A 22,493-nucleotide genomic window follows, 5' to 3' on the forward strand; every position below is an offset into this window, starting at 1 on the left:
GTTGTGCTGACTCCCCAGTCCATTTGGGGGGCGCCTTCATACTCTTTCTCCTTACATTTTTCTTAGCAAAAAGAAAGTATCATTGTTTTGTCTCTTTTTTTGCAGTAAAGTAGAAAAATACACAAAGGGCTTTGGAGGTGGGGGAGGGGGGACCAGCTGGCCTCCTGGTTGCCAGGACTCAGGCCAGAGTTGACTGACAGCCCCCACCCCTTCATTCCACAAGGAGAACAAGTTGATGACCGACCATTCAGGCCTGTAAGACCTGCCGTTCCTAGGCCTCCGGAACAGACTGAATCTGGCCTGCAGTGGCCTGGCTCCACCCCCAGATGCCCTGTGACCTGGAACAAGTCCCGTGGTCCCTGTGGCCTCATTTCCACACTGGCAGTGAGAAGATGGGCCAGAGGTTCCCCCTAGGACCTCCCAGCTGTGACCAAAAACAAGACAGGGCTCTTTCTTTATTTCCTTCCCAACTCCCAGCTTTCTCGCTCTCTCTCTCCCCCCATTGGCTTCATTTTCTTCCCAACATGATTAATTGCCCTGATTAGCATAAAACAGACTGGTGCTGTGTGCCTGGCTAAGGGCAAATTCAGCATTTGAGAAATACATGTTAATATTTATAAATATCACAATGAATATAATGCAGGCACTTCTGACTTTTCAAGGCATTGTCACATCTGTGATCTCATTGCCTTTCACACCCACCCAGTCAAGACAGAGAAGCTTTTTCTCAGGGTACAAGAAAATCATAAGATTCTAAACGGTCAGAAAACGACCCAAGGCCACCCAGCCTGCTCATGTGGGTAGCACAGTGAGACCTAAAACCCAGGACAGCCTGGGGGTGGTGCCGGGAGGCTAGCTGGGGGAAGAAGGACCAGTCTTTAAGTTCCTACTATGAGCCTTTACACACAATATCCACAGCCTAAGGGGCCCACATGTTTTCATTGTCCACATTTTACAGAAAAGAAAAAGGAGGCCCAGAGAACTAAGTACGGCAAATGGTCCAAAGTCACGCAGCCAAGCAGCGGCATGGCTGAAACACAAATCTGAATCTGATTGCAAAACCCTTCATCTTTATGCTCCTTCCAAGGGTCCTGGAAACTCAATGGTTAAAAAATCCCCAAGTTCAAAATTCGAGTGGGGAGGGGGAGAGGCGGGAGGCTGAGGAGAAAGGGAAGAAAGGATTGGGTCTGTGTTAGTGACACTTGCCCCTCATTCCCAGGCAGGGGGTATGAAAGGGCACTCATCTGAACCTGCCAGACTTGAATTTTCCAGCCTGCTGAATGTTAAAAAGAGGGTTGGAATATGAAATAGATTGGTCAGACTTGGGGTACTATCAGAACAAAGGCAGCAATCCCCTCCCTCTTTTGCCTGGAGTTTTCTCTTCCTCTCTCCAGCCGATTACCAATGGGGGGAACTTACGAGATGCAAACAGCTGCTAGGGAGCCCAGGGGGATGCTGGTGGCAGGCTCCCTGAGGTCACCCCCCATGTTGAAGCCGGCCATGACTCCTGAAAGACATCCATATGGGAGAGGGGTGAGCAGGGAATCGCTTTCTCCTCTCAGATCCCCTCCTGGTTTGGGGGTGGGGGGGGCTCCTGGAAGCCACCCCTTGGCAAGTCCTCCCATCTGCAGCTCTGTCAACCTTGCTTCTCAATCTCCCCTGGCAACTGGGAGGCATCCACAGGCGTGAAAGGGACTGTTGTGTGTTGGGCAATGCTGAAGAAAGCCCTAAGCTACAAAATCCTCTTACAGCTCAGTGCAAAGTAATGAGGGCAAGGGAGGCGTCTGGCAGGCTGCACAAAGGTCTGAAGGCCACATACAAAGTGCTGCCTTCCACCAGTCAAGCAGGGTTCCTTGCCTCTGCTGCCCTCCGTCCACACTGGGGTTCAGGTGTCTGCGGGCAAGTCCCACCCAATAGTCAGAGTTAGAGACCACATTCAAACCTTCTGAACTGCCACAGGGCTCTGAACAAACTCCAAAGAACAACCCTGGTGCTACCAACCCTTACTCACATCATCACTGCTCTTCCCAAATTACAAAATAGTCAGTGATGGTGGGGAGACAGCACAGTGCAGGATGGTGGAGGGGGCATGTCGCTCGCCTCTGTCCATACACACACACAGAGGGAAGCTACAACCAATCTGTTCCAAGCACCAAAAGCAGGTCCAGCCCACAAGAGCTCTACTAGCCCTGGTCAGGAAAGCCTCTCAGAGGGTGGGTGCCTCGGCAACACCGCCTTGAAGCAAGATTTACAGAGGCTTCAGGGAAGGAATGGCCTAACCCCGTCATCATGGGTTTGTGAACACTTTCAACCTGACAGGGCCTGTGCTAAGTGCTTTACGTGCATTTTTACCTTGTTTAATCCTCACAACAACCACATCAGAAAGGTAGAATTATTTCCCCCGTTTTATAGAAAGGAAACTAGTGCTCAAAGGGGTTAATTAAAATGGCCTAAGGTCACACATTTACTAAGCGGCAAAGCTGCGATTCAACCCCAGTCTGTCTGACTCCAAATGTTATGCTCGTGATGCCTCCGCAGTTAACACTTACAGAAGCTCAAGAGAAGCGGAGTGAAGTGCAAGCTTGGCGCCAGAAAGTTAAAGGGGGGCTGTTTCAGAGAGTGCCCTGAAGGCTGGACCCAGCAATTCTACTGCTAGGGTTTCATCCTAAGTGAATAGTCAAGGATATGAGTCAAAAGTTAGCCAAAAATGCCTATCAATGCTTTTTTATAATAGTGAAAACTAGAAACAATCTAATATCTAAAAATAATGGATTGGCTAAATCAGTGATGATACATCTTTCAATAAATACCAGGTCTCGCAATATTTTCAGGAATATGTTGTGACATGGAAAGATATTTAAAAGCTATTGTTTCATTTTCAGAGGCATTTTAGAAAACAAGACATTTGCTATGATCCCACTGTAAAATGAAAACATAAATAGATGCAGAGCAAAAAGGAACTAGAACATGTTTTAAAATGTTGACAAGGTTATTTGTGGGCGGTGATAAGACCATCTTTTTTCATTTTATTACTTATCTATATTTTCTCAGTTTTCTACAGTAATCATCTTGAAATAAAGGAAAAAATAATTTTTAAAGAGCTTTTTGTTTAAAATAGCATGTTAGACACATTTTCTTTCCTCTGGTTCCCATCCCTCCCAAGGTCCTACTAAAAGGGCAGGAAAGGGGGAAAATGGATACATGCCTACAAGCAAAGAGGACTGGGAGGGGGAGTCTTAAGTAGATGAAAGGTTTCCAAAAATGTCTGGAGCACAGAAAATGCAGATAATGAAGTGATAAAGAGTGAAAGGGAAGGAACAGAAAGCTTTGGAATGCTTCTCTAGAAGATTTGAATACGTTGTCCAAGGAAAATCAGGACTGCTGGTGTGGATGTTTGCACCCCAAATGAAGCCCTCCTCAGAACCAGCCATTCTCACAAATGTGCTGCAGTCTGTCTGCCTTCCCATGAAGGAGCCCCATCAGGGGAACAGACCCACACACACTACAGCAGGGAATCCATGCCAGCAACCAAAGACTGCCAGCTGTATGATAAAAACCAGGAACAAACACACAAATACATGTGTGATAAAAATAGAACAACCTGGGCTGGAAGAAACATAAGAAGCACGTTACAGAAGAGAATTTTGAAGTAAACACCAACTAGTAGCTCCAGACACATCCAAGAGGAATATTTTATCCATAAAGAAAGTTGCCATGCAAAACAAAAAATAATCCAAGACCTAGAAAAAAGTTTTGGAAATTAAAAACATGATCACTAAAATTAAAAATGCAACAAAGATCTAAAAGATAAAGTTAAGTAAATACACTAGAACTTAAAACAGAAAGATAAAGAAGGGGTAGAAAATTTGAGCAAAGAGTATAATAGAAGAGGACTTCAGGCCAAGATGGAGGCATAGGGAGATACACTTTGCCTCCTCACACAACCAAAAGAAGAATAACAACAAATTAAAAAAAAAAAACAGAACTGCCAGAAAATTGAACTGTAGAGTAGTCCAACAACCAAGGAGTTAAAGAAGAAACATTCATTCAGACTAGTACGAGGGGCAGAGACAGGCAGCCTTAGTGGAGAGGACATGTAGCAAGGCTGCGGCTTGAGATAGGGGTGGGCGAGACAGTGGCTACAGACTGAGAGGTCTCACATTAATGTGCAGATAAACCAGGAAGAACAACTGGGGAGCAAGATAGACCACCCACCCCAGGGTTCCAGTGCAGGGAAATAAAGCCTCAAAACCTCTGGCTGTAAAAATCTGTGGGGGTTGCAGCAGCAGGAGAAACTACCAGACTCCCAAGAGAGTTAGTCGGAGAGGCCCACAGGTTCCTAGAATGTACACAAACCCACCCACCTGAGAATCAGCACCAGAAGGGCCCAATTTGCTTGTGGGAAACAGGGGAAGTGACTAAAAGCCGGGCAAGAGCTGAGCAAGTGGCAGTGTTCCCTCTCAGACTTCTCCCCCACATATAGTGCCACAACACAGCACAACGGGTTGCCCCACCCTGGTGAATACCTAAGGCTCTTCCCCTTACAACATAACAGTGTGCTGAGGCAAAGAAATATGGCCCAAATTAAAGAACAAATCAAAGCTCCAAGAACAGAAGTGATGAAGAGTTAGCCAACCTATCACATGCACAGTTCAAATGCTGATAATCAGGATGCTCACAGAAGTGCCTGTGTATGGTCGCAAAATAGAGGAAGAAGTGAAAGCTATGAAAAGTGAAATAAAGAAAAATATACAGGGAACTAACAGTGAAGGGAAGGAAACTGGGAAAGCAGAAGGAAGAAATAAACATTCAACCAGAACAGAAGGAAGAAACAAGAACTCAAAATAAAAAAAAAGATGAGAAGCTTAGGAACCTTTGGGACAACTTTAAACATTCCAACATCTGAATCATAGGGGTTGGAGGAGAAGAGGAAGAGCAAGAAATTGAAAACTTATTTGAAAAAATAATGATGGAGTCTACAGCCATACCACCCTGAATGTAACCGATCTCGTCTGAAAAAAAATAATGAAGGAGAACTTCCCTAATCTGGCAAAGGAAATAGACTTCCAAGAAGTTCAGGAAGCTCAGGGAGTCCCAAAGAAGTTGGACCCAAGGAAGCACACACCAAGGCACATCATCATTATGTTACCCAAGATTAAAGAGAAAGAGAGAATCCTATAAGCAGCAAGAGATAAGGAGAGAGTTACCTACAAAGGAGTGCCCATCTGACTGTCAGCTGACTTCTCCAAAGAAACCTTGTAGGCAAGAAGGGGCTGGAAAGAAGTATTCCAAGTCATCAAAGGCAAGGACCTATATCCAAGATTGTTCTCTCCAACAAAGCTTTCATTTAGAATGGAAGGGCAGATAAAGTGCTTCTCAGATAAAGTCAAGTTAAAGGAGTTCATCATCACCAAGCTCTTATTATATGAAGTGTTAAAGGGACTTTTCTAAGAAAAAGAAGATCAAAACTATGAACAATAAAATGACAACAAATTCACAACTATCAACAACCGAACTAAAACAAAAAACAAAAACAAAAATAAACTAAGCAAACAACTGGAACAGGAGGAGAATCACAGAAATGGAGATCACATGGAGGGTTATCAGTGGGTTGGGGGAGGAAGGACAGTGGGAGAAAGGGTACAGGGAATAAGAAGCTTAAATGGTAAGTACAAAATAGACATAGAGAAGTTAAGAATAGTATAGGAAATGGAGAAGCCAAAGAACTCATTTGTACAACCCATGGATATGAATTAAGGGGGTCAGGGAATGCTGGTGAAAGGGGGCTGCTGGGCAGAGGGGAGTAAAGGGGAGAAAACAATGGGACAACTGTAACAGTATAATCAATAAAATATATTAAAAAATAAAAACAAAAATAAGGGAATATAATAGAAGAGAAATCTTGGAGTTATAATACCCAACTAATAGAAGATCCAGAAAGAGCAAACAGAGAAAACAAACTAATAAACTGACCGGATAACTGATAGAAATAATGTCTTCACACTGAAAAAGACACAAGTCAGCAGGTTGATATAACCCATAAAGTAGACGACACAAAGAACCAAAACAAAATCTCCATATCTAAATGCATCAGGAGAAATTCTAAGTATTTTCAAAGGCAAAAACTGAACACTTACAAAGGAACAAAAATTAGAACAGGATCAGACTTCTCATCAACAACACTGAATGATAGAAAACAATGGAGCACTGATTTTAAAATTCTGAGGAAAAATTATTTTGAAACCAGAAATTTAACCAGATTACCAATTAAGTGAAAGTGAAGTTAAGGAAACCAGGGCTCATAAAAGTTACTTCCACTTCTGAGGAAGATACTAAAGCATGTACTCCAGCAAAATGAGGATATAAACCATAAAGAGGAAAACATGAGACTAAGAAAACAGTGGTAATAACTCAGTAATGGAGTAAAGTCCCGGAATAACAGCTGAACAACAGAGAAGCCTGCAGGGATTGAAGCTACAGAGTGGAGATCCCAAGGGAGAAGCCTTTGGAAAAAACTGGGGTGATCACAATGGACAGTACAGTTAACAAACTGAATGGTATATGTTTAATATATATTTTGACAAGAAAAAAGAAGGTTTATTGAAACTCCAGGGAAAGTAAACAAGAAAATCGAGGTCTAAATATGAGGCAAACTAAAAGGTGACATGATTTTAAACAACCAATGAAATTTAAGAAAAATCAATTCATTTGGCCATGATATTAGGAGCATTCTCCCCTAAGCAGCACAAGGAACTCATTACAATCACAGCAAATGGAATGGAATTCTAGCCCACTACTGTGCTCTTCAATGAACAACAGCTACATAGTCACAATGGTATATATGTCTACTGCTTTTAACTTCTAAAATTTGACCTAGGGACAAAACACAGAGGACAAAACTATAGCTGCAAAATAGAATATAAATATTACCTACCTTGGTAAAGCTATAGCTAACCAGTATTAGGAAGTGGAAAGAGGGAGGATAAGGAAAGGGAAGAGAAAGAGCACTACTATTTTTGTTGTAGTGGCGTGGAAAACAAAACTTAAGTCCCATGATTTTTCCCTCAGGACTAGGTTAATGTTACAAGCTTCTATTAGTTTCATAAGAAAAGTTAAATGGAGAAATAACCATTAAATGTGTTAGGTAGATAAGGAAAAGGCTAGAAAATATTTATAGACAGTTGCAATACATGTTAAGTTAACTCTATACTTATTCTATATCTTGTCACCCTAAAAGGGAGTTTCTAAGTGTTTGCTAAGAAGAGTAAAGAAATTTCCAAAAATATTGAGCAGTCTGTCTTTTAAGTTACAAAGATTGTGGACTTGTAAGCTTAAGACAAAAAAATTTAAATAGATTTGAGTGTGTGTGTGTGAGAGAAACTGTGTTTGTTCACTTTCAGTTGTAAATGACAGTTCTCATGGGATTTTATTTACTCACCTGCTATAACGTGTTACGGTTTCCCTGAGAGTGGTCTAACACACAAATACAAGAGGATTGTGCAGATTCCCTTGAGATAATTAAAGCATTCCTTGTAAAAAAAAAGTGACTCTAATACAGTAATCTTAAAACACAACAGAGAATCTCAATTTCCCATACCAACAATAAAAAGTGAAGGGATACAGCCTAGAATGATAAAATAACAGAAATTTAAGTAGATTATTTGAAGTTATTAGGGTAAGCAAAAAGAACTAAAAATTAAAATATAACCCTCAAAAATTGGGAAGCAGATGGAGGAACATGTAAAGAAACTAAATGCTCTCACTGCTCAGCGTGGAGTCAATAGAGCACATGCACCCGAGTCCAACTAATCAAGGTGCAGGGCAGGCATGTGGCTCGGTGATGCACAGGCGACTCCTGAAGCACTGAACTGGCTATGAGCGGTTTTCCCTATGGAGCGGAATGTGGAGTGGTGAGGGGTTGGGGGAGACTTGCTATACATCATACGCACCTCTGTACTATTTTATTTTTTATCATGTGCAAGACTTATTTGGATCAAAAAGACATGCCCAGGGCCAGCATTACTCTGACCAGTGACCCTAGGACCAGGTCCTGTCGCTGAGGCTCTGCTCAAGGGCTAGAACAACCTGGTGCCAAGGGCATCCCTGGCCAAATGCCCATGTTTACCTGACTGTAGACCCCACTAACTTCATCGCTACCCCCTCCTGGGTGTCCCCAGGGCTGACCCTCTGCCAATGTCCCCAGCTGCCCGCCCATATCAGCTCCCACTGCAACAGCCTCACTCTGCCCCCAAGGCCTGGAGATTCATTCAGCTTTGCGAGATTACCTACTGCTATTTATTCTTTGCCATTTTAGTATCGCCTACAGTTTGCCATGTCATTTTGTATGCCTTCCTTCTAATCACTTATAAAAGTTAATAAGGAAGATCTACGAAAACTCCACTGCTATAATACGTGCTTTAATCTAGGAAAATGATTGATTAACTCTGATTCCTGCTTCCAAACATGTTTGGTATTCATAACAATGCCCTTGTCTTTGCCACCATAATCCCCTACACAGTTGATGACCCAACCTTTGATGACAGGTCCTGCTCGCTGGCCTGGTGTGGGGTAGGCTGGGATCCTGGCCAGTGGGGAGAGAGGGCACTGGCACCGACACGGGCTACCCTCAGGAATGGGCTAGACCCGAACAGCAGGAAGTTGTGTTCTGAGACAAAAGCCAGAAAATAGGTAGTCAGTCCCATAGACACAAAGCACCGGACACAAGGAAATGGAGGCAACCTGCATTCCAGACAGGAAGCCTCGTGGACGACTCTTGCTGGGGTGGCATGCATGACCTGTGACTTGTGTTAGGTTGGCTTGCACATTGTGGCTGCTGCTTCCAGAAGTTTGCCCTTGTTTGACTGCCCAAGTCTTGAGCAGATGACCTCTAGTCCTGGTGAATTATAAATGTCTTGCTTGCCAGTTAAATCTAGAAAAAATTATTTTGATTCAGTATGTTTTGCCCATGCTTGTCAAAGGTTGTAAAAATTCTCTAGCTTGCTTTCCTCCTGCTTCTGGTGCAATTTAAAAATATTGTTGTTAATGTTAGAGCTAGATTTAGGGTGGGTGTCGTAGAACAGATGCCATTTCCCAGAGCATTAGTGTCCAGATGTTTTACAAGAAAGCTTAGTGAGGTTTTACTGCTGGGCTTACAAGGGCCCGTAAAATGCTAATGTCATTGTCCATCTCTAAGAAGACCAATGTAGTACGGTGTTCCTCAAAACTTATTTTGACCTTGATCACTTAAAAAAATAACACACTTTATTCATTATTAGCATTATGGAACACAGCTTGGGGAATACCAAGTGCCCATTTTGAAATTACTATTTGATCTTTACACTTTTCTGGGCAGGGTTCCTAAAATTTAAAAAAATGGCTATCTAGAATCAATGATTCTTAGCGCTGAAGGGTGTCATAAAGATCACCTCCAATCTTTTATTTTCTCAGATGAGGAAACTGAGACCCAGAAGGAGAAGCGATTCAGCCCCAGTTTTCTGCTCATTGCTAGCAGACCCAGCACTGATCTGCAAGTTTCCTGACCTCAGTCGGTGTTTTTCCCACTGCATCGTACAGTCCCTCCATTTCCTTCTGACACCCCTGCTTTTCTTGGATTTCCTTTTTTTTTTAAAACGGGGTACGTGCATGATTAATTTGGGTTACCCCCGCGCCCAGGAGAAGGCTGAACTTACCAATTACAATCAGTGCAACACACGAGTGTCCGTCCGTCACCAGTGCCCATCACCAGTTCCGAAGCACTGTTCTGTGCCTGGTCGTGGCCACGCCCCCTCCTCACAGGCCTGACATGCCAGTTCCTGCAAGTGGTTTGTACCTTACCCCAAACCGCCGTTCTCCCTGGGTCAGGATGACCATGTGACCTAGGTAACAGCTCTCTTCAACGGTTTAAGCCTTCTGACTTGGTCTTCCACCCTAGTCCTACGGCCTTTTAGAAAATCTTTATTATTCTAGCCTTAATATATATGTAAGATGGTGTTGGCCACCACTTCACTAGGTGTGCTTAGGAGGCTACACCTCTAGCACCACCCATCGCCCCCTGGGCATTGAGCCTACACCTACAGTTTGGGTGGCTTGCACCAGGTAACCCGGGCCTGGGGCCTGGTACCCTGGCTTTAATGTCTGGGCTGACCAAACACGGATGGCCAAGAGAGGACCTTGACCCCTTATACAACTGAAAAATAAGCTCTTAGTTAAACTAACCAGTATAAATACCAGGTAACCACCTACCAACATCTGCCAAATCGAGGGCACCTTCTTCTGCCTCCCCCTCAGTCAGCCAGGGCACGCAGGGGTCACAGGCTCCACCTGCTGCCTGTCAGCACAGTCCTACTTCTCACCCTGTTTTCTTTTTGTTCATGAAAATGATAATTAGTGAGGGGGAGGGGAGGAGCTTAATAGTTTCTCTAGGCTTTTCTGGTTTCTGTTAGTGTGTATTAAAGAACTACTTATTCTTTCTCAAGAAACTTCCAAGCTTCCCCCTGGGAGCTTTTCCATCCAAATCTGTGTCCTTAGAAACCTTTAATTTTCGCTTTCCATTTATAGCTTAATTGTTTCTCTGCTGCCTATTTTCTCTCTCTTTTTAAGTGTATAAATGTGTTTTTCTTTTTAATTAAGGTAGAATATCCACACACAAAAGTGCCCAAATCCTATCTGTTGCCTTTTTGTTGGTTGGTTGGTTGGTTGGCTGGTTTCTCTTACACTGTTTGCAGGCAGTGCAGCTCTGAGCCCCATCTGCAAACAGGGATACAAATATTTACCTTGAAGGACTGTCGTCAAGTTAGAGTGAACTACCTTGGCACCTAGTGGGTGTGAAATAAATGTCCACTCAGGAAAGATGGGCTCTATTCCTCACTCAGAAATCCCTTGGCTCCCTAAGGACTCTGGCCATCTCTCCTCACCTTGTACCTGATTTCCAAACCCCACTCCTTCTCCACACCTGGCTTGTTGGTTTGTTTGTTTAGTTCTTCTTGCAAGAAACTTTAGTCCCTTCTTCACTCTATTCTTGGAAGCAGAATTTGTCAGTCTAATGCCTTGAGATTCAGCTGAGAGACAGTGTCAATGAATGGGACATTCAAATGCCAGGTATCAAACAAGACTTGTTATCTACTGGGTCAGGGGCAGCTGCAGACAAGCATGTGTCCTCTTCCAGCATCCTCTCGGAAGGAAGCAGGAAACAATGGTGTTCATCGCCTACTGTCTGGGTGACTTTGGGGAAATAACTTAACCTCTCTGTTTCGTCATCTGCAAATGGATTAATAGTAGAACCCATGGAAGGATCCAGGTTGTGTGGGGCCTAAAACTTTCAACAATATAGAAGGAGCTCATGGAAGTGAGGGACAATGAAAGGTTCATTAGCATCATGGTAAATCTGCATCTCCAGTACCAAGGGGGCTGTGGGAGGTTAAATGAAAGACTCCATCTATAAAGTGGTCAGCACAGTGCCTGACATAGTAGGCCATCATAAAGATAATGATTATTTGGATATTTATAATAATTTTGATAAAATAATAAATTAATTCTATACATAAAACTATAAAAATAAACATGTATAATAAATAGAAAGTTTCCTTCCTTTCTCTGGTTCCTGCTCAGAAGTTCATCAGAATGCAGTGAGGTAAGCCCCATCTTTGGGCTGTCCTTACTTGGGTCTCTGTTCTTTAAACGGGGGCCCCATTCTGGTACGGCAAGTTCTTGTTCTCTCACCCATAAGACACACAACTTAGGAGGAGACCCAGGAGATGTCCTGGGTGGTGAGGAATGCAGGAGGTGGGCCGAAGGTGGAGCAAACACTGAGGGTCTGGGCTGAGGGTCCTGGAGGTAGCCCCCAATCCAGAGGGGCCCAGCAGAGTCCCCCAAGCTTCTCAGGTGTGGGAGTGTGAGCTGGGAAAGGGAATCAGGCCCAGGAGGGCTAAAGGATGTCACAGAAATAGCACGGCTCTTGACCACAAAGGTGACTATGGACATTCTGGTAAAAGCTGTCGGTTTCCCTGCTACATTTTTATGCTGGGTGTGGTCAACCACAAAAGGCTCTTATGCCTTCCAAGTAAGAGTTTGAGATTTGGGGACAGGGTTACATGACTTCACATACTGGTATCATTCCCAGTAAATTTCCATTTACTAGTTCCTCCATGTATTATGGTCCCAGATCCCTGGAGTGGCTGTGTGTGTGTGTGTGTGTGTGTGTGTGTGTGTGTGTAAACCCTGTAGAGAGATGTTTTTCAGGGAAACTTTGGTGTATCTTGGAGAAGGAAAGTACTTTCAAAAACAAAGCAAATACACAGTCTGTCCAAGGTCCCAACCCCGCCCTGCAGCCACTACACAGGGTGTGGTGGGTACAGTGAAGAGGAGAGAAGGACAGAAGGACTTACTTCATAAACCCAGAGGAGCCACCCAAACCTAGTCTTCAGCTGCTCCTCCCAGCAAATCTCCTGCCTTTGGAGTAAAATCTCTGAAGTGATCTAAATAATAGGTCTTTGGAGGGACATGGGGATGCATGGTGGTGGGACTAAGGTGTTTGTTCTGCCAAACTCCTCTCCCTCCTCCACAGGCTGGAGGTTCTCTTGTTCCAGAAGAGGATGGTGTTGGAGGGAGCTCCAGCCATGACTCACTCATCGCTAATCCTTGGCACATCCATCACCATGGAAACTGCCAATCATCCATGCTTTTCATAGCTAACAGAACATCTGCCGGGGAAAGCCAAGTGATACAAATTGTTCGCCCTGCCCACTGAGTTTACACTGAAGCCCCTGGAAAACAGAGAGTGAGGATAAGCAACCCTCCACAGCGGGAAGGTGGCCCAACTCAGGCCACTAATGAGCTGGGTGACCTTTAGCAGTTCCTCAAAAACTGCTCAGTGCTCCTCCTTTACCGGTTGGTCAAATAAAGGGTTCGGATCAGTGATTCTTAACCTGGCTGGGCCGAGGGAGTGAGAGGGACAAGGAACCACATCCCCTAAGAGGGATGGGGTAAGAGAAGCCTGTGCAGATGGTTTTTTAAGTATTATAAGTTTATATTTGGAATACTACAAAATAATATTTTCATAATTTAAACCACAGAAAGTAAAGCTTGACTAATGTTCTTAGATAGCAATCTTCTTCAAAGGAAGGAGAAAGATACTCCTCTCTGGTTCCAGGAGGCATCTCAAAATTTCCAGTGTATGTGAGGTTTTTAGGATGATTATCAAAAACGAATGTGGATTAAAAGGCAAGACGTCACTGGATTAGCTGTTCTCAAACCTTACCCCAGCTCAAACTCTGGGCTACTGGGTAGCACGTTTGAGTTGGAGGCACTGCTAGTTCTGTCCTGAAGGGAGAAGTACTACAGGGAGGCTTGTCACCCCCTGGCGCCTTCTCGGACTAGGCACCCCCTCCTACTAAGATGTGGGGCCTGGAGAGGCAAAGGACGAATGCCATGGGAACAGCGTGGAGAGAGCCCAGCCCAGTCACGCTACTGAGGCAACCTGCTGGGGATCCTGAAAAGAACCCAGGGAGACCCACAGCCCTGCCTCAGGTGTAACTGTTAACGTGGCACCTGCACCCAGGGCTTCTTGACTTGGCCTGGGACTCACTGCCAGACCCAAGGAGACACCTGGTGGGAAGCCTCTGTGTCAGGAGGCAGAGGAACGGGGGAGGCGGAGCTGGAAATAGTTTCAGATAACTTTAAAATTTTCCTCTATTTTATTTCCCCCTTTCCTTTTCTGTCCATTCAAAAGGAAGTTAACCTATCAGTTGACTCTTGAACAGTGCAGGGATTAGGAGTGCCAACCCCGTGTGCAGTCAAGAGTCCACATAGAATTTCTGACTCCCCCAAAACTTCTCTATTGGGTTGGCCAAAAAGTTCGTTCGTTTTTTTCTGTAAGATGGCTCTAGTAGCGCTTAGTTTTGTGTAGCCATTTGAATACTGAAGATGGAAGAAAATACGCAACATTTTTGGTGTATTACAGTCTATTATTTCAAGAAAGGTAAAAAAGGCACCTGAAAAGAAAAAAAAATTGTGCAGTGTATGGAGAAGATGCTGTGACTGATGGAATGTGTCAAAAGTGGCTTGCAAAGAAAGTTTCATGCTAGATATTTCTCACTGGATGATGCCCCATGGTCGGGTAGGCCAGTTGAAGTTGATAGTGATCAAACTGAGACATTAACTGAGCATGATCAATGTCCTATCATGTAGGAGATAGCTGACATACTGAAAATATCCAAATCAATAAAGGTATTGGTGATAATGAAAAAATGTCCTTTATTTTATGGAAAAAACTAAACAGGCTTTTTGGACAGCCCAGTACTAATAGTCTACTGTTGACCAGAGGCCCTACTGAAAACATAAACAGTCAATTAACACATATTTTATATGTCATATATGTTGTATACCTTATTCTTATTTTAAAAAGTAAGCTACTGAAAATGTTATTAAGAAATTTAAAAAATAAAAATAAAACACCCATATCATATGGTAAAAACAGAAATCATAAGAAGGAGAAAATATATTTAGAGTATTGTATACACTTGTTGAAAAATAAATGTGCATACAAATGGACCCGAAAAGTTCGAACCGGTGCCGTTCAAGGGTCAACTGTATTTTACTGGCTTGGGAGTGCTGTGTGGCAGCAAACAAGCAGAGCATGCACGCACACTGTTTTGGGTTCTGTTTCTCAAAAGCCTGAACCTTAGGAGATTGTTGTGGCTAAAGAAGAGACAGGATGGCTGGGGGAAGCATGGGTGACAAAAACAGCTCACAGTCCCAGTGCAAACAAAAGGACAGCATCCCTTGTTCATAAATTGTTAAGAAATTTACCAGACCAAAGCATTAAGCCATTATGAGGACCCTCTGAGCTTGGGGCACAGTGTGAATGTACAGGTTCACACCCACAAAGCTGGCCCTGGACAGGGTGTCCTCAGTGCCAGAACAGGAGATTGCCCCTGGAGCTGGCTGAAAGGACAGAAAAGTCCACAGGATTGGAAGCAGTGAGAACCTGGGGCTGACTCCTGGGCAGCACTGATGGGCATCAACCAAGCAAGGCCTCCGAAAGGAAGGCCTGGGAAATGCATAGACTCTAAGCATAAGGTTCCAGGCTTAGCAGAGTTCTAGTCCTTGAAAGTGGCTCAGAAGCAGCAAAGAGCACATACCTGAAGGGATCTACAGACTGGAAAATCAGAAGGCCTGGCTTTGGGTACAGGTGATGAATAGTCATAGCCCCCTTAACATGCTTTGGTTCTTTATTAAGACCCTAAGACCTTGGGACAGAAGGCAGGACAAGGCAGAGTCAAGACCCATGATTGACATCAGTTTTCAGTCATCCTGGAAGAATGAAGGTTTAGGGTCAGAAACTGACCCTCTTTTCAATTCATAAAAATGAAAGAGATGTACTATCTCTGGCACACCTGTATTTAAAGACCAAGATTCTACCTGCCACAACTGAAGTCCAGCTCCAGGCTCATGCCTGTGCCTAAGCCTCAGGGGTGTCAAATAGAGGTCACTGCAGTCATCCAGGCAAGAGACAAAGCTTGGGCCAGAGTGGTGAGGTGGTCCAGATGGACAGAGGATAGGTAAAGGAAGTATCAGGAATTACTCCCCACTACTGGTATGAGCAATTGGCTAGATGGAGGTGCCATTTCTGAGATCAGGAGTAGAAGAGAAAAACCAGTTCAGGGGAAGGTGGGATGAGTTTTTCTGAACATGGTGGGCCTGAAATACCCAACAGATGCCATATGGACAACTGAAACTCTGATGTGAGGCTTAGAGAAGGCCAAGCCAGAGGGATAAATTTGGGAGTATCAGCCTTGTGGGTGGTCACTGAACAATGGATGAGATTCCAACATAAATAGTAGAGAGAGAAGAGGGCCCGGACACAGCCTGAGGAAGCCCCACATTTAATGGGCGGGCAGAAAAGGATGCACCTATAAAGGCAAGTCAGAGAGAAAAGGAGGAGGAAGTGGAATGCTCCCAAGAGATCCAACACGTTGACAAATTGAAAATGCCCATTGAATTGAGTCATTTGGGAGTTACTGGTGATTTGGAAAGGAACCCCTTCATTGGGGAGGTGAGCTTGGAATTCCAAAAGGAGAGAGTGGGGGAGGGGTGAACAGGCGGCAGAAACACAGAGGTGGGGCCACAGACAAGCTCTGGTGCTGGTTGTGAAGAGGAGAAAAAGAGGCCATTGTTAGAGAAAACTGAGGGATTGAGGAAGGATGATTAGTTTATTATTATTATTATTATTATTATTATTATTATTATTTTATTTCAACAGCTGTGCCAAAGCATAACTAACATATGATAAGCTGCACATGTGCAAAGGGTAACAATATGAAAAGTTTTGACATATGAATAGACCTGTAAAACCATCACCATAGTCGGGTATATATCTTTCACTCCCTGAAATTTCCTTGCCCCCACTTCCTGCTTTCCTCACCCCCATATACTGGCATCTGCTGGTCTTTACTGTAGTTGGCAATTTCTAGAATCTTCTATAAATGGAGATTTTATCATTTTATCTTCTTAAAATGTACTTTTTTGTCTGACTTCTTTCACTCAGCATACTTATCTTGAGATTCATCTATATTGTTGCATGAGCCAACAGTTGAGTTTTTAAAAGATTTTATTTATTTATTTTTAGAGAGAGGGGAAGGGAAGGAAAAAGAGAGGGAGAGAAACTTCAGTGTGTAAGAGAAACATGATCAGTTGCCTCTCACACACCCCAACTGGGGACCTGGCCTGCAACCCAGCCATGTGCCCCGACTGGGAATCAAAGTAGCAACCTTTTCATTTGCAGGGTGGCACTCAGTCCACAGGGCCACACCAGTCAGGGCAATATTTCAATTTTTAATTGATAAGTAGTTTATATTGTAAACTACTATTGTAAACACCATCATTTGTTTATCCATTCACCTGTTGATGAATATTTGAGTTGTTTCCAGCTTGACACGATTACAAATTAAGTTGCTTTGAACCTTCCTGTACAAGTCTTTACATGCTTTTGTTCTCTGCAGTAGAGCACTGGGAGTGGAATGGCTGGGTGCATGTTTAATTTTTAAGAAACCATCAGACTTTTCCAAAATGGTTGTACCATTTTGCCTACCCATCAGCAGTATGTGAGGATTCTAGTTTCTCCACATCTCTGCCAACATTTGGTATGGACAGTCTCTTAAATTTTCAACATTGTAGTAGCTTCCCTTCCTTTTTCTACCCCTATCCCATTTGGGGAGAAGATAAAGAGCAAGGAAATAGCCACATATAAGAAGGCAGAGAGACTCCCTTCTAAGTGCTAACCAGGCCCAACCCTCCTTAGCTTCTGAGATCAGATGAGATTGGGTGTGTTCAGGCTGCTCTACCTAGCAATGCTGTCATTTAGAATCAAAGGGCAGATAGAGAGCTTCCCAGGCAAGAAAAAACTAAAGGAGTTCATCATCACCAAACCATTATTATATAAGATGTTAAAGGGACTTGTTTAAGAAAAAGAAGAAGGTCAAAACTATGAACAATGAAATGACAATAAATACATATCTATCAACAATTGAATCTAAAAAAGCAAACTAAGCAAACAAGAAGAATGGAGACAGAATCATGGATACAGAGAGCATTTTGATGGTTGCCAGATAAAAGGAGAGTGTGGGGGACTGGGTGAAGAGGTGAGGGGATAAAGAAGTACAAATAGGTAGCTACACAATAGCCAGGGGGATGTAAAGTACAGTGTAGAAAATGGAGTAGCCAAAGAACTTATATGCATGACCCCTGGAGGTGAACAATGATGGGAGGATTGCCTGAGGGAGTGGGGGCGTGCAGAGGGGTGGGGGGAAAGGGAGAAAAATTGGGACAACTATAATCGTGTAATCAATAAAATATAATTTAAAAAGAAGAAGGCTAAAGGAGAAGGCAAGGAGAATAAGAAGATAAAATCAGCCATTCTCCAGGGCATCCACACAGCCTGATCAAGGGTGAAAGATTTTTCTGACTCTGTGCCTTGGAGACAAGCATAGTCCCCAGCAAATGGTTCTTTCCTATGGATCATTTGGTCAACACATCAGCTTACTGCCTTCCAGGCCAGGCCCCCAGCCTGGGACAAGAGTTCTATAGAAGCCTCAGCTGTGGAATGCTCTTCCCTGGCCACTGCAGAGAGGAAAAGTGGGGAAGGTAGAGTAAGCAGAGTCCACTGGATCATGGTTTCCCCCAGAGCCAGTGGGTAAGAAAAGATTATGACATTTCTCTGTCTCCTGAGAGAAGATGCAGGGTTCAGGGGAGCAGGGAGGGGAGTTTCCAGACCAAGTTTGCACTCATTCCACAGTGGAAAGGACAGCTTGTTCCGCTGAGGAATTCATCCTGCTCAGCCCTGAGAGAAGCATGTCCCCTCTATTAATTTGGCCAAGAGGTGTCAATGTATAAGTACAGGGGTTAAGGAGGATTAAATCACATCACGGCCCTTCAGGAATTATGAACGAGTAAACTGTTACATAACAGATTTTTGGTCAGAGTTAAGGCCATCTCTAAAATCATCTATACATTCTAAGAACACATGAGGTCAACTATGATTCTGAGTTTTAGGAACCAAACATTTATGCCCCTAACGTGAATGTATAAAAGAATCCAAATCACAATACCTGTAGCTGCTGGGAAAAACACCCCAAAGACCGTGGAAAAAGACTCCCCTGGGCTGTAATCCGGCAGAGTGTTGTTCCGCAGCAGTTCCGGGGAATATCCAATAAAGCCATGTTCTGAAACATACACAGGAGAGCAAAGTGAGCCAGGGGATGAGACACGGCGCAGGCTTCCCTAGATTAGACTCCTCTCTCCCGACAGAACCATCTTCCTTCCCACGTCCAGGCTTGACTTCCGTGTATCCGTACCTGTAGATACATGTAGATGAAATGACATGAAGGAGAAGTTACTTCTGGGAATGAAAACATTCTCACTCTTTTTGCTTATAGACTTCAGTATAGCTGAAATCTTTCAATGAGCATGTGTGTGTTTGCTTTTAATTAAAAAAATTAAGCTACCTCACCCTGGCTACTGTGGCTCAGTTGGTTGGAGTGTCATCCTGTAAACCGAAAGGTTGGGGCTCGATCCCTGGTCAAGGCGCACATCTAGGTTTAGGGTTTGATTCCCAGTCTCTCTCTCTCTCTCTCTCTCTCTCTCTCTCTCTCTCTTTCTCTCTTTCTCTCTCCCACACACACACTTCCTCTCTCTCTAAAAGCAATGAAGAAATGTCTACAGGTGACGATAAAAATAAAGTAAAAATTAAGTTACCTTCCTGCTCAGAAACCTTCCCATGAGTCCCCATTAGTTACAGAATAAATTCCCAAACCCTTTTGATGAATATCAGAGACCCCACAGCCTGGCAACATCCCACTATTCCCTATTCATCTTTTGCCTTTTCCTCTCTCCCAGAGTCTCATAGACAACTCTCCCCAGTGACATCGCCAGTGTCCATCCCTGTGTCCCTGCCTCCCAGGCCCTTCTCCCCCATCTCTGAGCACTGAAATTGTGCTCACTCTTCAAGCCTGTCTCAAATGCTGCTTCTTCCTTTGGGCTGTACGTGAACTCCTACTGGCACCATGACTAGCCATATTAGGTCTTTCCCCAATGAAATTCCTTGGGGCAAGAAATCCAGTCTTGCCCATCTGTCCCCCAGAGTCAAGGGCTGCAGCCGGCACACAGCAGGCAGGTCGCAAATATGGGTCACATTGAAAAGAATCTTCCCCTTTGGTCTCAGCTACAGGCACGTGCCAAGTTCACACTTTCTGTCTGACTTGTTCACAGGCTACTTTATAGAAGGGACAGCTCAGATCTGATTTCTTCAAAGCATTTTTAACATTTTTTACATCGATTTTAATGAAATTTTTCAAGTGGTTTTAATCCTACAGACACTTTGCTTCTTTGTCAAAGAAGGTCACTTTGAACAGCATCTATGGACATGTTAGAGGCTGTGGAGTTTCAAGAGGCAAGTGTTCTTGGGCTCAGGAACACCCAAGGTATCCAGCTGTGCTTTTGAGTCTCATCTCTGAGAATGAGTTGGTTTGCTCCTGTTAACTAGTCCAGGAGGATCCAAACCTGCCCTCTGTCTCTCAGCCCTTGCAATCACTCCATGGCTGACCCCTTGGGCTGGGGCGACAGAATCTCCAGCCTGCCTGTCCTCCACCTACTTCAGGGATTAACTTCACCCTAAGCATCCACCCATGAAAGAACTCCTGCCCCCTGATGAGTCTGACAAGATCGCCAGCAATTCTCACAGCTTCCAAGATTCATAACTTCATAGGAAAAATATTTTCCAAAAAAATAAATAAAAGCTCAGTGAAGCACAAGGGACCCTTGGGAGCCCGGTTGGAACTTAAAATCATTGTCGACTGCTCTCTGTTCTGAACACAGAATTTGTCCTGGGACGTTAAATCCCAAGAACAGTGCAACATTTCTGAATGGTTTGGCGTGTTCTCAGCTGCTTCTTCCCTCATTAACAAAAAAGCGATAATAGCTACGTTAACTTTAGTGTATCCGCTGGCTGACCCCAAAGCTAGCCTTTCTGCGGAGAAAACCAACCCAGCCTGCCTTGGAATGGAGTCAGCGGAGCTGGAAGGATGCAAGGGTCTGAACGCACCTCTGAGCTGGGGCTGTGGGCGCTGGAGGCCAGCCTCTGGGGCATAAACACTTCATCAGGCTCCACTGATCTCTGCCGTCCCCAAAGGGGCCCTGACATAAGGAGTTATTTGGTCCCCAAGCCTGAAGGGCTTTGCCCTGGTCAGCCCGAAGGGTCAAGGTGATTTCGGGCCCCATAGATGAGTCATTGGGAAGCCTCTTCTCCCCCTCCATCCCACCAACCGGATCCACAGATGAGAGAGTGAGTCACTCGGGCCATGGGGCTGGGGAGGAGGCCTGCCCCAGCCCCGTCCCTGCGGGGCCGCGAAGATGCAGCCTTCACACACTCACGAGCGCTTTCACACGGCCCTGCCAACCCAGCCCTCTCCTCCCAGGTCCACTTCTGAATCTCGCAAGGGAATAATCTTAACTTTGAAAAGAACTTTATGGACAAAGATGTTTCTCAATGCTTTACTTGTAATAATGTGAAACACTGTAAAATGAGTATAAAAGTCTAAGTATGGGGACTGAAGTATTTTAAATGCTTATAAAGGGTTTTTAGTCCCATAGAAAACCATCCATGTCATATACATTAAATAACAAAAATGGATACCATTTACAGTATAAATACTCCCAAAGTTTTTCATTTATACATGTAAGGAAAGACTAGAAGGAAACATACCAAAATACTAACAGTGGCTGTCTGCATAACACAATTATGGGCAATTTCTTTCTTTCTTTTTTTTATGTTTATACATTTTCCACAGTGTCTTTAATGAGCACAATTGACTTTTCATCAAAATATATCTTTTAGAAAAGCAAACAAAACATCCCATAACTGAAAACCCACTCTCCCCAGACATCTGTTCTATAAATAAGTATCTTTTTTTCTTTCCATCTATACTCCCCACGCTTCTCAAAATGATCACAGTGGTTTATGAGAAAAACATAAGTAATACAGGGCAAATAAAATAAGAATCAAAAAAAGGAAAAGAATGAGCAGGGAGAGCGAGAGCGAGATGGGACGCCCACAGACCACCGCACACCTGCAGAGGGCCGGCCCCAGGTGTCTGAGTGCAGGTCTGACGTAAGATCCTGCAGTCATCCCCCTCAAGCCGGAATCCGAGGCCCAGAGAGAGCATTTTATGACTTCTTTAGCCAAGCTCACTCAGGCAAGGACGCACCCTCGGGCCCACCCTCATGTGGGCCACCTTCCATTGGATGAGAAGGAGCCCCAGAGGCTTGCATGGTGGACCTGCCCCATTTCCTCTGCCCCTACCTTCCCAGGCCCTCGTGATTTCCACCCTCCAACCCCCTACTGCCACCGCAGCTGTCCAGTCCTGAGCCAGCACCCACAGAGGCTTGACCCCACCAGCCCTCATCCCAACTCCTAGGATCCTGGTCTCTCTCCCACACCCTGACCTGGTGGTCCAGCTGGACCTTGAGCTTATGCAGAGCAGGTAGTCAGGTCAGGCCCCGATGTCTCTGACTGGCTTGTACTTGCTAGCTGCGGCCTGGGGTGAGGTGCACAGGGCCGAGCAGACGCCACCTGCCGTGAACTCCTACAGTGGGTCTTCATGACTGATTTTCTGTGTCCACACCAAAGGCACCTAACTCTTCTGGCATGGCCCTGTTTGAGATTCTGATGCCCTCTCTGGCCCCTCTCCTCACAGATAGTTCGTTTTGCATAGTATTTGGGGTTCTCAGGCCTCTTAAGATGTTCTGGGAGGCATGGACCCTGAAGTTCAGGACCTTTACTCTAGGGGCTGCCTCTGCACCTGAAACTGTTCTGCCAGGCCCCACATGCACCTACAGCACCCAAGTCCTGACTGCCCCCTCTTCCTGCCATGGAGGAGACAGTGGCCCTAAGGGACACAGCCAATGGCACTCCACACCACAGTCCCTGCCAGGCAACTCCGAGT

The 22,493-nt window shown here is 44.5% G+C and overlaps 1 protein-coding gene across 7 annotated transcripts in view; it reads right to left on the reverse strand.

Annotated features, from left to right (window-relative positions):
- Positions 1-22,493, reverse strand: part of SLC12A8 (solute carrier family 12 member 8) — a 168,036-nt gene that overhangs the window by 55,555 nt on the left and 89,988 nt on the right. For all 7 annotated transcript variants that reach the window (XM_045852049.1, XM_045852047.1, XM_045852052.1 and 4 more), the window contains 2 exons: positions 18,603-18,716; positions 1,420-1,507 (listed from right to left, as the gene is read on the reverse strand). In XM_045852049.1, coding sequence (XP_045708005.1) covers positions 1,420-1,507; positions 18,603-18,716 — 202 coding nt within the window. The remainder of the gene's footprint in view (positions 1-1,419; positions 1,508-18,602; positions 18,717-22,493) is intronic.

The sequence above is a fragment of the Phyllostomus hastatus genome, unplaced genomic scaffold, assembly GCF_019186645.2.
Source record: "Phyllostomus hastatus isolate PE091 unplaced genomic scaffold, TTU_PhHast_1.1 phas_contig_86, whole genome shotgun sequence".
Taxonomy (NCBI): Eukaryota; Metazoa; Chordata; class Mammalia; order Chiroptera; family Phyllostomidae; genus Phyllostomus; species Phyllostomus hastatus.